The sequence below is a fragment of the Lissotriton vulgaris genome, chromosome 3_2, assembly GCF_964263255.1.
Source record: "Lissotriton vulgaris chromosome 3_2, aLisVul1.2, whole genome shotgun sequence".
In the NCBI taxonomy this organism is placed as follows: Eukaryota; Metazoa; Chordata; class Amphibia; order Caudata; family Salamandridae; genus Lissotriton; species Lissotriton vulgaris.
The window spans coordinates 112,964,026-112,982,401 of NC_141690.1; the positions used below are offsets into that span (position 1 = coordinate 112,964,026).

General features: G+C 43.5%; 1 protein-coding gene across 1 annotated transcript in view; it reads left to right on the forward strand.

Moving 5' to 3' along the window:
* FBXL5 (F-box and leucine rich repeat protein 5) overlaps positions 1-18,376 on the forward strand; it is a 322,370-nt gene that overhangs the window by 15,881 nt on the left and 288,113 nt on the right. Inside the window, exons 2-3 of the mRNA XM_086964073.1 lie at positions 6,397-6,612; positions 16,449-16,544. Of these exons, the coding sequence (XP_086820199.1) occupies positions 6,397-6,612; positions 16,449-16,544 (312 nt within the window). The remainder of the gene's footprint in view (positions 1-6,396; positions 6,613-16,448; positions 16,545-18,376) is intronic.

Below are 18,376 nucleotides of genomic sequence, written 5' to 3' on the forward strand. Positions count from 1 at the left end.
ATGTACACAAAATAAATGCGTATACGTGAGTGTGTAGAGTGCATTCGACTGCATTCCCTGGGTGCGCGGAGGGAGGCCATCTCATCCGTGGATCCGCTGGCCAGTTGGCACCGCGATGGCACAGCGTATCCCCTACAGAATCGATGCCATGGCACCTGCCTGTGATCTGACTCTACCGGTGACGACAGGATCTTCCGCATTGCGTGGGAAACGCTTCCTGTCTCTTCCTGGCTGGAGTGGGCTGGGGGGCGGTGCAGGAGTGAGGGGGGGGGTGACATTTTCAGCAGCCAGCCTTTAGTGGCGGGCCTGGTATGACTCACCTGCTAGCAGAGTGAATCACCGTCTGCTGGGGATTGGGTGCCCCGGATCCGGCAGGGGTCAGGCGATGCTGGAGGTAAAGCGGGGCTGCAGCGTCTGCCTCGCTCCCTCGCGGCCTCCTCGCTGCGCTTCTGTTCAGGCGGGAGTCGGGCCCCCTCTGCGAGCACCGCGGAGGCGCTGCCTTCGGCCAATGTGTTCTTAGACGTGTGTGCCTTTGAAGTAGGATAACAGTGTGTGATGAAAGCGCTCATTCTCTCTGTCTCTCTCTACTGAGGCGGTGTGTGTTCGAGTGGGAGAATTATGTCGGTGATACAAATCCACACATACTGGGGTGCACATTCAAATCCCCACGACGACACATCTTGTGACGTAGAAACATTAGCACTGACACCCACAAAAGAAACGGAAATATTCTAAAAAATCTTCCACTCAATGCCTAAAATGACATACACAGAGTTGCATCCAGTAAGAAGCTACATAAATAAATCTACACCAAGACACATTGAAAGACCCACCTGCACGCACGCACTGCCAAGTGTACATTCATATATAGGGAGAGATAGACCTGAAAACTCTTACACTGACGCACACATCCGTACACATGTAAAAATGGACATGGAAATAAAGAGCTCACGCAAGCAGGAAGGCGGGTGCCGGCTCAATGCCGGACCAGATTCGGGGGCGTTCCTGAGGGCTTTTGGCTGACGTAGCGTGACTTATAATCATCTCTTGTTTGTTCTTAACAAAAGTGTAACTTTATTTCACGTTAGCTGTGAATTTTACATATACATGACCTGGTGACTCTGATTATACAAGTTTAATTTAAACACCATGTCTGACAAAGGTTTACATGAAAGCTTCTTGTAGGTGAACTGTGTGGAGCAGTCAGTTTATTTGAACAATATCTTCTAAATTACCCACCACAATAAAAACTTTGGAAGCTATGGCAATCCCTACTGTGTATGAAATTGGTATGCATTCTGTCCATCAATTGCTCTTTTTGCATTTGTCACCACGAGTGGGACGGGTATGCCCAGATATGGGTCCCTTGCTCTCCATGCCTCTGGACTCAAGCTAACCTGGCTGTTAGGATGCTTGTTTTCAGTCCAGGGAGAATCTGGCCTGGCTTGACTGTTCCCATTGGGCGCAGGATCAAGACTGATTTGCATATGACTGCGTTCAAACTGGAATGGCACGGGGAGCAAAAAACGACGGATTAGGGTCCAGATCTTTGTACTGGGGTGAATGTATGACACCTGGGCAGACCTGGCCATTCTGCATTCTGTCCATCAATTGTTCTTTTTGCATTTACCCTTCCAGAGTGAGCACTAAAAGCAGCGCATCAGTGCCCACATCTTGCATCAATCTTCTAACCCACCTGGCCTGAGTATCAGAAGAAGTGGGCCAGAAGAGGTCCCCAAACCAAATTAGACGTTGTGTGACATCCCTGACACACAGCTGCCTTTCTACCTTTTAAAATGTACCTCGGTTGTTCTGGAACTGTTGTACTGGAAAAGAAACGTGTTTGATGGACTGAGCATTAGCTTGCTTCTTTTGCCAGTAATTAACTTTACTACTTCAGCGGTTCTCTTTCTACCCCAACGAACAAAGTTCTTTTGACACACTACTACAGGACGCTAGACAAAGTAATTTAGCCAAGTTGATAAAAAACAAATCCTGGAAATGCCTTTATTTATTAACCATGCGAGGAACAAGTGATAAAACAGGTTGCAGTCTGTAGACTGGAGGTTCTCCACCACCAGAGAATCCTTTACTGTCAGATGGCCCGCCGAGATGGCCTTTAGAAAAAAATTGATTATGCTGAATGCTGTATCCTGTTCTTGCAGAGAAGGTCTATTGCATAAGATAGGCAGCATGGTCAGAAAAGCCTAGACCCATCCAGATTCTCTGTAATCCTCTAAACCGTGAGATGAAGGAATCCTTCTCTCACAAGACTGGTGACATTGATGCATTTGCTTCTTCAGAAATCTTGGGGATATGGGAAGCGGACATGGGGTATCCCAGGAAAATTCAAGCAGAGCTAGAAACCGCTCTTGCATTCTTCAACCAGGCTTCAGGTCTCCCTTTATCTCCAAGTCTGAGCTCTTGTGAATGGGAGAAAGGCATACTTGCTCTCCCATCCTTGAGCCGGGAGGAGGTACATTTGTCAGGTTCTGCACCTTTAGAAGTATGCAAATGAAGACTCATTCCTTGTCTAAGGAACAGATCATCAAACAGCCTGCTAAAAGCTCCAGACAATTTATATGGAGGTCTGATTTCATGCCCCTAACAACCCTGTGAATTAATCTCAAGAATAGACTCCATGAGTCAGTTAACTAGTACCGAACTATATCACCATCTTTGGTGTGGAAAAAAGCCCTGCTTCCAATGTGTTCCTGCACACTGATTCCGCTCTGACCATGCCTTCTCTGTGAGGTGGATCATCTCCCGAGTATGTCGAGGCCTTCCCGAAGAGCAGAGCTTTTAGTTTCTGGAGGGCCTATAATGACAGGGCCACAAAACAAATTGCCTGAATGTGTAAGAAGAGGAGGCAGACTATATGGCCAAATGCCTGTGCCAGAGCTTTCCTTAGTTTCCATCCCGGTATTCCTCATCTCGAGTGCAGTAAGCCTTTGCATTTTCCAAGGTGGAGTTTGATAAACCCCAAGAAGTTTGTTTAAGCGCAGGTTTGTTGGCATTGATTATAAAACCAAGGCTTAGCAAGAGATCCACTGACCGATTCAGATATTTTGAACTATTATCAAGATGTCTTACAGATGGATACGTTTCACAGCTGTTATTCTAAGAATCTCCATTGGCAATTTTGAGTGCTCCAATGGGTTGATCAAAGATTATGGCTGAAAATTAAAATTGTTTCCCTTTTCATAGTACGAGAAACTGGAAACTTGCTGGCTTGCCACCTCCTTGATAAGTTTCTGTTCATCCCAAAAACACTTGAGGGGTGCAACAGCATTTTCTGAATCTGACTTTCTCTGAAGTCTGTTTGGAACCTCTCCAATGTCTGGACCCAAGCATCCTCCCTCATCCAGGGTGACATGCGCAGGAAGTACTGAGACGTCCTCCAAGATCTAAGTGGAAAAAAGGGGCAGCATTTATATTAGACTTCTCCAGAGTTATTGACGCCCCCAAAACCACTGGTCTGCCCAAAATGAGTTTTTAGAACTTAGGGTGTCCTATGTCTGGTTAAGTCCCTTGAAGCCCTACTCCTTTTTGGGACCCCCCAAGTCTTCTAAAAATGTTCTTTATAGACAGGTGGTTCATATCTAAGGAGGTGAATGTGGAGGCAAACTTTCACAACACTTTTATAAACTGCTGTACTAAGAGCTGCTTCTTGAGCTGCAGATCGCACTTTTATAGAGGCCTGTTCGCCCAACTTCATGTTGCCCATTATTCTGTGCAGATGCTTTTTATCAGAGGAAGACCTGTTTCCCAGGAATCTAAACACTCACTTGACCCAAAGTGACACTATCTCTGCAGAGGTAGGCTATCAAGAGGACTTTACTTCCTTGTCTGCATCCAGAATCTTAGTTGGCAAACCTGCAATGTATCCTGACATACTTTTCTTGACCAATCATAATTTTCAGCCCCAGTGATCAACAGGGCAGCCAACACAGACGTGTACACAGAGTGGCAGTCTGTGCATTTAATTCCCATTTGGGGTGTTTACTGTTGGTTGGTCCAGCTCCCTCATCAAAGTGCAGAAAAAAAGCAGAACCTACGAGGAAGTACACTTTTCTAGCTGTCAGCGATTGTTGGCAAGGCGGCTGATGAATGTTCATGTGTAGTAAGCATATGTGTTTCTGGGAAGCCCACATTCTCTCTACCTTACCCTGCCCAAAAAATGTAATACCTGGCCCATCCTGTAGACTGCAGAGCAGCACACTGATCTTTACAAAAATGAGCTTTACCAGTTGGACCAATAGATATGGTCCCCAATCTTCTCAGTTGTCACACCAGTGGAAACTTGTTGGTGTGGAGAAAAAAACTCTCTAGGATAAAAAAAAAAACACAGCTTGTCGGATATGTCAGCAGGTTGGAAGCTTTTCAATATTGGTGTATATTTATTAAGTCAAATAGGCAAAGGCCTCTAGTTTAGTAATCTGGGTTGCTACTGGATAGCTACTTGCAGATAGCTGGAGAGCTTCCGGTAACTCAAAAGCTACTTGTTGGAGAAGCCTGATTTATACACTTTCTTTTATCCATCCCCACCACCTACCTAATATTGGAGACTAGAGCAGGGCCATTTGTTTCCTAAATTATATCAGGAGTTGTCTTAGTCTTGCTGGCCGGAACCTCTTCCTTCTCTATTTCTTCCTGAACCTTCAAGCATTGCACTACACACAAATCTGAGTTCCTACGAAATATAGATCAGAGAGGATTTGGACCTTGGCTTTGTCCCAGGCAGTGGTAACACTAACACCACCAGGAGTAAAGATCCTACCAGTTACATCGACCGCTCCGACATTGGAATTCAACAGGAAATTAGAGTAAAATGGCCAGATTAGCAAAGTTCCACAAGGTGGCCACTCTTTTTCTTTCTTTACAAGAAACAAGGAACATTCGGCCAGATTCATCAAGCTTAATTGCGCTCGCAAAGGGCCAGATTCTCAGAATCTGGCCCTTTGCGAGTTTAATTTTTGCTTTTGGGATTCATCATCCCAAATGCAAAATTCGCTAATAAAGAATTCGCACATTTGCGAGGAATTGCATTTAAGGAATCTCTATTTGAGATTCCTTAAATGCAATTCATGAACCATTTTAAAATTGCGAAATCGCAATTTTGGGCCGCTATTTACCACAAGGTCAAACCTTGTGGTAAATAGCGAAAACTTAGAAAAATGCATTTAAATGCATTTTTCTAAGTTGCATGTTACACACACACACACACATGTCCTTTGGACATGTGTGTGCGCAACACCAATGTAGATTACATTTCAGGGGTGCTACAGGGTGTCCTTTGGACACCCCTGGCACCCTTGAAATCGCATCCTTATTTGCGATTAGCAAATTGCTAATCGCAAATAAGGAATGACTCCCCATTCATTCCTATGGGCCTTTAGGCCTTTAGGCCCATGGGAATGAATGGGGAGTTATTCCTTATTTGCGATTAGCAATTTGCTAATCGCAAATAAGGATGCTGTAGGAATCGCAATTTATTTAGCGATTTCCACATGAATCCCGATTTTGCAAGTCCTTAATAGCGATTCCTTAATAATCGCTATTAAGGACTCGCAAATCGGGACATTGATGAATCTACCTGATTATCTTTCCAAAGGTGTAACTTATTAGATCCTATTGGGAATGCCATTCTCAACTTATTTTAGAGTGGACATGCCTAGTGCTGCCACCCTGCAGAAACTAATTTAAATGGGGCTTGGCCTGCAAAAACAGTTGAACTACAGATGTGTGTGGCTCTGTAAGCCAGAACGTCAGCGAGTGATTAGCAATTTAATCAGTTTTTCGTGTATAGTTAAAATGATCACTTTCTTCCGAGCCTGAAGAGTAAGTGGAAGGGGCAGAAAAGGAGTATGGTGCTTCTCTCATAACAGGTGGAATGCCTATACACATCGTATAGCATTCCAGGTGAAGAAATGCGAGCAGTGGGATTCTGTAGTAAAGAGTAAAAGGTTTGATGGGAGAGACACTGCGAGATTAGAGCGCTATTCGCCCCATCTCCTCAAGAACACCTAGAATTGGAGACCAATTGATAGCTTATGGGATTCACAATTGCATGGTTTATTTAAGTAGTCAGATCTGGTGTAGTAAGTTTTACTGTACTAGTATGCAGCTAGTTAAAAGACCTTTTCCTTTTGTTAGTTAAAAACGCTCTCAGAGTGCGAGGCCAACTAGAATTCTCGTGGCTAGTTCCCGTGGCTATTTCAATAACATTAGCCCTGTTAGGGCTAATGTTATTGACTTGTCCTTTACATACATAGTCGGAGTCAACAAGTAGTAAGTATGCTTTGTGATAGCAGTGCGGAACTAGTATGACCTATTATCACTACGCCTGTATGTGGCAACGAGGGTTTTGAATGTTAACTGTATTTCTTTCTGCAGCTGTCCAAGACCAATTTCTCCAACAACCATGATTTTCGAGCCCTGCTGCAGTCTCTGCATGCCACCTTCAAGGAATTCAAAATGCACGAACAGATTGAGAACGAATACATCATCGGCCTGCTCCAGCAGCGCAGCCAAACGATGTACAACGTGCATTCCGACAACAAGCTCTCTGAAATGCTCAGCCTTTTTGAGAAGGGGTTGAGAAATGTAAAGGTAAGCTGTCAAAACAAGGCTTTTGTGCCAATAAATCCTTGTGTAGCCTGAAGCAGTTTCTCAGTCAGCAAAGATTATGTGCCCGATTAATTTCCCTGTTCTGAGACTACAGCTCTAATCGATTTAGGTTTGATTTTTTGCAGCCACTACATCGGTGGGATGGAATGAGAGAACTGGGCCTTTGATAAATTTAGTCCCAAATTAGCAATGGCTTTCCTAACGCAACCTTATAATTTCTTTCAGACATGTTGGTAAGACTTTGAATTCAGAATGATGGAAAAGCTTTAATAATCCTCAGTGCTTCGCGTAGGTTTAAGGGTTTTCCTAAACCTCTAATTATAAAACCGTAATGTACAAGAAAATGATACGTCGGTTTACCTTTGCCTACTGTTTGTTTTGCCAAACACTTTTCTTATATACTCCTACTGCGCTTGGCAGTCCGATGCTACTTGGATGTTCGAAGAGGCATGCATTGGTGTGTACGAAAATGCTGATTTGTGTACCATAACTAGTACAGGTGTGTTAATACAGCTCTTAAATTTGGTGTTCCGCCTGCTTCCAATTGCTTCTGAATTCGGTATTGCCAAGTTTTGGCAAGGATAGGGGGGCGATTAGTGCTTCATTCAAATGTACGAACTACTGATATCCTGCTTTTTTTTTTTTGCTGCTGCACAGACTCAAAGGGTACACATGAAACCCTACACAGTTTATGGGTTTTCAGGTGTTCGACATGTACACCACTGTTGCAGGAATGGATAACCTACAGAATTACTCATGGTAGAAATTTGAACAAGCATTGGCAAAACCAATACGTGTGACTTTAATGCACCATGGATTGTCTATTGGTGGATAACCTACTAGATTAAGCATGGTAGAAATGTGAACAAGCTTTGGTAATGCCATTTAGTGTGGTTTTAATGTATCAACAAATGAAATGCAGGTATTCATAAATGTGGTTTGCATGCTTTGTATGCACAAATGTTAAACCCTGTCCTACGGACTTTGCCAGTCTTGGGCAGAAAAGTAGCAAAAATATTGCTTTCTGTGTAGAATGTATGTAGGACAAGCTGTAACCTGATATTTTATAAAATGTATTTGTATGCTATTTATCATGGCACCGCAGTACACAAGTATGACATTAGATTACTTCACTAACCTAAATATAAGTAATAAGACAAATACAGCCCAATATAATTTCACATTCATGAGTGCTAATCAAAGAATTTGAACTATTGTTACTCATAAATTATTGTAAACACAGTTCATGAGGTCCTGTTATCAGTGCTCAAGTCCTTTAGGAAAAATAAAACACAGTTCCAAAGTCTATCCATCAACGCCTAACGAAGGTTCCAGCAATGAATACATGCTCCACTATTGTCTAAAACCTATGAATACGTTTAAGCTTCAACCTCAAATAACTGAACATTGAGTAAATAAGGTCTTCCTCGGGGCAGAACCTGACTCCTTAGGCAGGACGTTATAGTAGGAACAAACAAGTAATCAATATTCGTACTCATTTAGTACTCAATAATACAAATTCACAATGGGTATGTATCAATCCATACCTATTTCCCCTACTTTCTGAGTGAGAGCCTCTCCAAAGCACAGTGCGACTCCCCTGGTCAATGTCAAGCCCCAGCCTCTTTATAAGTAATTGCTCCGTGTATGACTTCCTAGCCTTAGACTAGTAGTTGGTCCATGTGGACGAGAGATCAACACCAATAACTCTGAAGAGTTTATGGGTTTGGCCTACATTCCATTCTGCTTGGTGTGGGATCTTTGCTCAGCTTGGTCTGGCAGATTATTAAGAAGAAGCTCTTGGTATTTATGATCCAAAGAGATACAAATATGAACAGTCGTTTTGTGTGGACTGTGTTGTGTTATCAATTTCCCTGTTAGAATTGCACAATCAGAAATTGACCTATATAATGTTGAGTGAAGTGGGTTGTTGTACTAGTCCACAGAAAAGTGTGTGGGTGTGTATACTCATATTTATTTTAATTATTACTGAACCAGCTGCTGGACATCCAGCATCCAGGGCTCACTAACTAATTGGGAAGGAACATGTTTGCAAGAAAATATTTACCCCTGTACTATTTCCAGGGCCCTTTTGTTCAGTTTTCTGGAAATTTTGAACACTGTCCGCTATCCTGTTCCTCTCCAGTGTCTGATATCTAGTACTTCAGCGTATTCCATCAGACCACTGGTAACGAGACTGATTACATTGCCATGGAATTGCATTTATGTAGTGCTTATAACTAATATCTATGATGAGCATTGAAGCTCTTCATTCTGGGCAGCATCGGAATCCAAGGTTAATGGTTTAGCCCAACACTATATAATTAATCTTGTGCTTTCAAGAAGACTGTTCTTTGCTCTTGCACCAGTTTGTTTTTCGTAGATTACATTGATAGGGTAAGATGTGATCATTAATGGGATACTAGAGTTAATGCAAATTGATTGGGTAGTGCTAAGTTGCAGGGGTAAGGTTTTTAGGCGAGTGTGACCTGTAAAACGAGGTGTAGGCATTTTGGAGAACTTCCAACAACCTAGATTAAGGCAAACATGCATGCTACCTAGCGTATGCTATTTTCAGAGATAGCTCTGTATAGTATGTTGAGTGAGGAAAGGGTCATTTGAAAGAACAAAACAGAAGGCAACAGCTAAACGTTTAGTCTATATGTTTGGTGCAATTTTTCATTCAGTATTTTAGGAGTAGAGAGGAGGGGTGTTGAGTGTATGCAATAGGAGAATGCAAAACTGCAAAAAAACGACACTGTCTGCATGTGAGATTATGCTAGCTCAGGTCATTTTGATAGTCACCTTGTCTGTCTGCTGCTAGACCATTGTGAACGTGATTTCTTCATGGCGCCTCATAAAAATATACAAGCATTGGCAAAACCGATAGGTCTCTACTTTAAGACCTACTGGCTTAGCTAATGGTTCTAGCAATGATGTGCAGCACACCCTGATGCTGTGCAGCAATGCTTTAATACATTTAAAAAAAACAACCTATATGGGACTAGAGAGAGAGATAAACCGTGTTTATTTAGACCATAGTCTTTAAAACCACACACAACTTTTGGATCCTCATAGTGATAACACAATGAAAACACATTTCATTTTAACACAATTTACAAAGAATATAAATCCATAAGATTCTCGATATTGGGAGAACGTTCTACAAATGTTTAAATCAGTATATCCCTCTTAATTTCTCCTTTACAAAGTCCTGTGTCGCTTTCAAGAACTTCCCCAGAGCAATGGTAATATGCAGGGATGACATATCCATAAGAAGACAAGCCGCTTGAGCACGTGAATGCACCATATATTTTAAAAATATTGGACATAAAAATACTTTCCGTATTACTAAAATCATTGTGCAATAAAGCAATATATGCAAAATATTGTTTCTTACTCCTAGGCAACATTTAAAGATACCATCCGTTTGGATCAATGCTGCTTTTATATTTCCTTCCAACTTCCAAGGGTTGATTTGGCCACACGGACCCGTAGGATTTCGCGTCTTAACCATTTATTGGGAAAAAAATACAAATATGGGAACCGAGCCTCCCTTTCCCATGCACTCCTTACCCAGTTAACAGATTTTTTCACCCTCAGATAATCAAGGTCTTGTGATCTGGAGTATTGAAGCCCCGATCCCTAAGCATTCTCTTTGTAAAAATTATGTCCAGGGCTGGCTGCAAAAGGCTCATTTTTAGATGTGCCACTACGGTCTGGAGGGTTTTCCTTACCATATGGGACTAGGCTATCTGCATGTACAATCTACAGTATCAACTGACATCTCCTAATGAGAGACCGTCATGTCTATGTGTCAGTAAGTGGAAAAATAACTCTAGCTCATAGGGCTGTTGCAAAGACTTTCTTTAGCATCTAAAAGGAGCAGAGCTCGGCAGAGTCACAGAATCTGGGAATTCTCCGAATGCCCACCATGAAGCACAACGTTTTCAGGACACTAGCTATGCAACATGTGATATTTGTGTAGCGATCGGTGCAGGAAGCAAAGATGGGTGGGTGGTGCGGAACGGGGTTAGGAGGTAGGCAAAAGAATGAAATAAAATACTGGGTAAACCGGTTCAAGTCTCAGCATTGGCTCAGTAGCCAGTGATTCTGGGCAAAGCACTTAAACTCCCCATGCTTCAAAGAATAATGTGACCTTTTGTAATGTAACCAGTGTTCAAGTAAAGTCCTCCAATTACCTTGGTCGAGTTTGTGCTATATAAATTTGCAAAAACTGACCTGTCCACAAAGCGAGCTTCTCTAATTAAGATGCAGCACCCTGCAACATGTAAATACCAATTATTGTCAAATATGTTTTTAGGCATGCGTTAAGTAAAGTGCTATGATGCAGTCAAGTGTGACTGTATTGTAATTGCATTTACATTGCGCTTACTACCTCAGACGAGGCTTGGCGTCATAGTGCCTTTAAAAAATATGCGCTGCTGTGGAAAATCGAAAAATAGCTGGCGTGGAGCACAAGCTGACGAACACACAGCAAACATGAGCAGACCACAAAGAACATGCATGAAGCGACGCGGGAAGAGGTGGGACTGACACATGTTGCAATAAACCGCTCCCACTTAGTGAACGTGTCAGCACAGAGACTGAATGGATCCTGGGGGCTGGACAGTTCGAAAATTTGATGAGAGCGATTCGTGAGACATCTAAGACTAATGGGGGCACGGAAAGGCCAAAAGAAGTCAAGCTGCTACAAGGAAGTTCCTCTCCTTCCCCGAGCCCTGGAGGGGCACACCTGTCTGGTCCTAGAAAGAAGCTATTGGACGGGTCAAACTCACGAGAAAAGGGGTCGGGGTGAATAAATGACTACAGTACAATACACTTCAGTAACAGGAGAGTTGCTTTGTAACACTGGAAAAACCTGTTGAGCCATAGGATGTGTACTAAATGACATTTTTCTGTCATTCGTTTTGGGAAGAATGAAAGCAGCAGTTACTTTGCAGCATTAAAGTGATCATCACTTGAAAAAATCATCCCTCGATTTTATGGATATTATGGTACAGTCAATTCTACTGGGTGCTAACTAATGCAAATAACAAGCAGCAACAGACTGGCAGTGGTGGAACGGCTCAGGTAAGTTATATGAACTATACAATAGAAAGCAACCAGCGACGGGCACCTCAAGAGATTCACGATGCCTTTAACTGAAGCAAGTAACCAACCCACCAAAAGGGAAGCTGCAACAAAAACGAGCAGGAAAGAAAGAAAATAGTTCCCGACATGAACAGATGAGCACCAAATTGGAAAGACACCAGTAGTTGGGTGGTGCTCTGTGAATGGAAACAAATGACTACAGGGAGGGACAAAAATGACAGATTAACCACTGGCAAGCAAGCGTTTTTGAAGGACAATCAATGTAGCAAATAGAAAGGCATGGGACTGGCTGTAAGCCTACAAAGTATATACATGTGACATGTCTCGAAAAAACGGCGCAAGCGCGCTGCCTAGTTTCACCCATAAAAAAAGCACATTATAAAAGTAAACTCTTTGCAGAAAGCCAGCACAATTGAGAAACCTATTCGCTTCAGTGAAGACTCCACTGAAAAGTATTCCGTGCGGGGGACAACCGTGTAGCTTGGAAAATAGATGATGCTGAGTGGCGGCAGCAAGTGAGGAGCAGGGGGACAAGAGAAGCTGGGTGGGGGCTGTAAAGATTAAAAAGACAAACCCCGGGGTTGTAACAGCAACAGGTACCAGAGGGTGGAACAGAGGAGTTGAGTGGTGTTAGAAATAGGGGTCTCTAATTGGCAAGGGTTTGCACCTTTGTCCAAGTAGGGACCCTTCTTCCTAGTCAGGATAAGGGAGTTACACTCCTAAAATAACCCCAACTCACACTCTTGGTGGCTTGGCACGAGCAGTCCGGCTTATCTTAAAGGCAGTGTGTAAAGCATTTGCACATAACCAACAATAATACAGTGAAAGCACTACAAAAGGACACCACAGCAGTTTAGAAAAATATCCAATATTATATATACTTAAAACCAGATCAAATACAATAAACATCCACAATACAGTAATTTAAAAATAGTTATTTCACCAGCTGTCTTTAAATGGCAAAAATAAGTTGAAAACACAGTTCGTACGAGTAGGTCAGAGTCTACAGCGATGCTGAAAACAACAGAGTTTCGCAGTTCCAGCTGACCGCGTCATTACGGGCCAGCAACAGTGAACAGACTTGTTAACCGTACCTTTTTTAGTGCGGCTCACTCGGCGGTTCGAGTCGGTCTTGGCGTCCGTCGTGGTTGCGATGCAAAGTGGAAGCGGTGCCCGGTGCGGTGTCCTCTCGGTGCGAGCAGCGGCTCGGTGACGATCGTCCAGACTGCGTCGGTGAGACCAAGGCTTGCAGTGCAGGGCGAGACAGTGATCAGTGCGGTGCTGGCAGGTTGATTTGCAGGTGACAGAGCCGGTCGTGGCGTCCGTCGCGGTTACGATGCAAAGTGGAAGCGGTGCATAGCGCGGTATCCTCGATGCGGTGCAGGCAGCGTCTCAGTGACAATCATGCAGACGGCTTCGGTGAGACCAAGGTGTGCGGTGCAGGGCGAGACGGTGCTCGATGCGATTCTGGCAGGTTGCGATGCAAGCGACCGAGCTGGTTGGCGGGAATTGGTGCTGGTGGAGCCGGACAGCTGTGCGTGACGAGGCGGTAACGGGTGTCGAGCCATCGGCGATCATGTCGGTGAGACCAGGCCAACGAAGTGAAGTGAAGTGAGGCGGTGCGGGCTGCCGTGCCTATCGATGCGGTGCAGGCAACGGCTCCGTGACAATCGTGCTGACGGCGTCGGTGAGACCAAGTGCGGCCAGCGGTGCCTTCAGGACACAAGGCCAGCGACGGAGCCGGTGACCGAGTCTGTTGCGGTTTCCTCTTCTCTGTGGCAACTGAAACAGCGATTCCAGGAGCAGTACCCAACAGTTGCTGAAGTCTTTGCAGTCCCTGAGACTTCTTAACAGGAGGCCTGCTCGGTTTCAGACCCTTGGAGATACTCCGCACAAGTAGAAAAAGTTCAGTCCAGTCCTTTCACTGCAAAGGCAGAAGCAGCAGCTGCAGGCCAACTCATCAAAGCAACAACATAGCAAAGGGGCAGTACTCCTCCTGGCAGCTCTTCCAGCTCCTCTTCTCGGCAGGTTCCTTGATTCCAGCGAGTTCTAAAGTCTTGGGGTCTGGGCCCCAATATTTATACCAGCAATTCCTTTGTCCTCTGAAGACAGAGAGTCGTCCTGTACCTAGTCCAAATCAGTTCTGGTCAGTCTTGGAGCACTTTGTTTACAAGACCCCTGCTTTTCCTTTGGCAGTGCAGGCCAGGGACATCGGACGCACCACAGGAGGTAGAGACAGCATTGTGGGAGGCAGGCACAGCCCTATTCAGACCCAGGTGCTACTCCTCCCACCCATCTATGTGCAGATGGGTGTGTTCAGCCCTGTGCTGACTCACCCTGTGTCCTGGAGTCTCCCCCATTCCCTGTCCCTCACAAACCATAGATACAATCCACAACTTCGCAGAGCCAGGCTGGACGGATGTTTAGGCAAGAAAATACCCACTTTCTAAAAGTGGTATTTTCAAACACAAAATGTTAAAACCAACTGCACTAAAAGATGTATTTTATCATTCTGAGTTCAGGCATACTAAACTCAAATTTCTACCATGTTCCCTGAGTCAGTCAGGATTATAGGATGTTGTAATCAAACGGCCCGCTCTGGCCTATGGAGAACAGGTAGCCTTTCTATAGTGAAAAACAAAGTAGCCTTTAATTCACTATCAAGACATGCCACACACACCAGGGCATGTCCTACCTTTCACATACAATGCACCCTGCCCATGGGGATACATTGGGCCTATTTTAGGGGTGACTCGCATGTAGAAAAGGAAAGGTTTAGGGACTGGCAAGGGTGTGCACTTGCCAAGTCGACATGGCAGCCCCAGGCTGCACACAGGCTCTGCAATGGCAGGCTAGAGTTGCACTTTACGGGCTGTTTGCATGGGTAGCACAATCCAATGCTGCAGCCCACCAACAGCATTTGATTTATAGGCCCTGGCACTCGCAGTGCACTTTACTAAGAATTGACACATAAATCAAATAAGCCAATCATGGAAATACCAATCTATAACACATTCTCCAATAGGACCACTTGCACTTGTCCACTGGACAGCTGTGAAGAAAGTGCGCAGAATCATTACACCAGCAAAAACGGAGTCAAAACCGGGAGGTCAGAAATCAAAAAGTCAGGAGAAAGACGCCAAAAGATGCCAAGTCTGACAAGTGGGGAGGGGGCAGCAAATATTCAAATAAGACAACACCCGGAGCTGTGGCGGCATGGTGCCAGCATACTTGAGACGAAAACAAGAAAATAAAAAAAAACGGTGCCAAGCCTGCTAATCTCTAAAATGGGTTTAATTCTTTGGAAATTATTTTGTTTGGGACAACACAATACTACAGAATGGTGTGTGAGGCGTTTTTCATAACTTTCATAAGTTTGCGATTTTAAAACTGATCTGCCATTATGTGGTGGCAAGCTGGGTGACATGCTCTCACTTTGTTACACCCAGTGTGGAACAATACGCCCTGCAGCCCTGGTGGAACACTTTATCTTACAGACTCTGGGTACCCCTAATACCGTATCCTGGGGTCTTATAAGTAAGTAAAGTTACGCCAATTTGGGTATAAGCTAGACTAACATTACACGTTTATGGGTAAGAGCAATGGCACTGAGGTGTGGTTAACCTCAAACCAGCAGCAACAGTCTAAAACTTTGGGGTGATCATGGAAATAGAGCCATTTCTTTACAGCGGGGTTATGTAAAAGCCCCCAAAAACATAACAAAGGTGCATGTAAAAATTTAAGTGGCAATGCATGTGCAGTAAATTGCATCACGATGCACCAAAATCCATTACTGCACTTAGGAATTTGTCTAATAAAACTAAACAGTACAAATGTGCTGCGTGGAACACACAAACATTGGCAGTGCAAGCAACTCCCAATGATTACAGGACTATGTGGCGAATGGCTTGTTCTGTCAACCTTTGAGTTGGTGAACCGGGTTCGTCTCCGCAGGTACACTCAACATCCTGTGATTGTGGGCAAATCACTTAATCTCCCTGTGCTTAACGTAATTGAATGTGTCTGTTTATAACGTAACTGGTGCTCATGGAAAGCAATCTGATATCTTCGGGTCTAGTTTGCGTTATATAAAACTCCCCCTAAAAATATCTAATAGTCGTGAAGCCTCTTGCAAGTCTTCGGGCTTGAATAAAATGTACACATCATGTCCCTATAGTCCATATTCATCTTGTCTTGGGGTGCACCACAGAGCATGGGGTGTGTGGGGTGGTACGGAAAGAAGTACTACAGTGGGAGGGGAAGAAACAGCACAGACAAGGGTGGAGATTGGAGGAAAAGTAGTCAATAAAGAAAATAGTACCTGAATCACAAATCAGTCCTTGGTCCAAGCTCTGGATGAAAAAATAGAAAGTGAAGGCCGCACCCACTGCCCAATTAGGAGGCAGCAAAGAAGAGTGACAATGAAGCCAATGAATGGTAAGTAATGGAAGAGTTTTAAGTCTTACAAGCGAGAGAGCATGTGCTAATGCATGCGCTGTCAGATGTTACCTAAAAATCCCAGTACCTTGGTTAAGCGAGTGCCATGCCCTAAATTGCACCACTTTAGATTCTCATTTGGAATTGTTGATTTTAATGTTTCATTTGAACGACTTGTGATTACCCATATAGTAGCACATCAAGAGGTAGCAGTATAACCTCTGAGCACTATGGGGAGATTTTAATAGTCTATTTTTCACCCGCAGAATGAATATGAGCAGTTGAACTATGCTAAACAGTTGAAAGAGAGGTTGGAAGCATTTACAAGAGATTTCCTTCCTCATATGAAGGAAGAGGAGGAGGTGAGTAAAATGTCCAATTTTATTATTTTATCACTCTTTCGATTTATTTGTGTGTATTTTTGAAGGGTTTCTGCTGAGCTTGAAACATGTTACTCGATATTCTATTAAATAGATACTCAGTCCTATATCTTGTATTCTAGATTCTAGTTAGAAGTATTTCTACAGTCGCTAGCTTATTACTAGACTATCTGGGCTTTTTCTGGTGATTCTTTCTCGTCACTCTGAAAGGGTATGACACTTTATTTCATTTGTAGTAATTTGACTAACAGATACTTGTTATAGCACCTGCATTATCTACTGCAAGAGCCTGAAGGGAAGTCAAACTGAAAAGTTGCAATCTAGCTAACTGGTTGCTGGACTAATATACTGGTACCTAAGCATGTCCCATCAGCATTTGACAATACTTTGCTGTCATCTGATTTATCTGTTTGATGGTCTTATGGCCATGGAACTTCATGAAAATGGCATGTCTTCTTTCTTCGTGCAGAAAAGAAAAACTGAACAATCCAGTCTCTCTCTTTTACAATTCTTGGTTTTGGTAGCCCCTGACCAAAAAGAAATGAAGATTAGAACCAGTCGTTATTAACATATAATTTTCCAAAAGAACAATTCTCATATCCAGAACAGCATTATGGCCAAAGCAAACTTCACAATTAAAATATGACAACCAGGAAAGTAAAAAAAAATAACTTCATACTTCTGCACGATTGAGAGTGAAGTCCTATAGTGAGTGGGGCCTGTCATCCTCTATGTGGAACCGGATGGGATACTCCTCAAGCCTCTGTGTGCTTAATAGAATTGAAACGTTTCTTCACAATAGCTAGAACATTTTATATTCTATGTCGGGCTAGAGGTTTTAGATTATGCTAGTTTGAAGCTTATTGACCACATGTGATGCTATCACCACCACTGGTTTAAAGTTAAATTGTATTAGACCAGTCTGCCGTCAACAAAACGTATTCCAGGTGGGCCCCAAGGGAAAAAGCTTTAAATGCCCTGGCTGGCCTGAGCAAGTGAGCCCCAAACCGTGCAATATCAATGCCTTCCTCCGATATACGCCATCTGACCCACCTGGCAATAATTGAAGCACATACAGGACCAAGCTTCGTACCTGTATGCTTGAACTGTTTGTTCATACCATTTAATGGCCTTAAGAACCTGCACACACTATGTTTTGATTATCCGGAAAGGCTTGAAAGGATACCACTCTGATGTTCGTTTTAGTTAATCTTGAGATTGTAAAAGCAACTCCATCTGGAGTAAATGCTTTAGCAGACCAATCCAGTGCTTTCACATCAGATACCTGTTTGCAAGATATCAAACGCAACAGCATGGACAACTTTGCCAATAGTTCTTCCTAGAAATGTATTGGTTATCTTGCCAAGACTCCCAAGAGATTGGGAATTCTGTTTTAACTTTTCATAACTGAAAGTACCTTGGTTCGGGAGGACAAGGCATCCTAACAGCCCAATGTATCTTTTGTACTAGCACCTGTTCTCTTGCCGGTTCACCGTTAAGAGGGATGTGACAAGCAGACAACTCAGACTTCCAAGCATTATTTGAGCCCTCGTTGGCCAGCTTCAACACAAAAATCAGGACGTGGACAACATCTGCCTGATGTAATCCACACTGTTTTCCTCACACTAACTTGACTATCATCTCCAAGCTGATGTGTACTGTTTGATGATAGACTCTGACCAAGCCTTCTGGATGAAGCTGGATGAAGCTCGTTGCAAAAGTCCTGTGATTTCCTCATACGCCTAATAATCTGTCATGCCATGAAAAACAGGGAGCCCTCCAGCACCAGTTAGTGAATTCTGCCAATGATGATC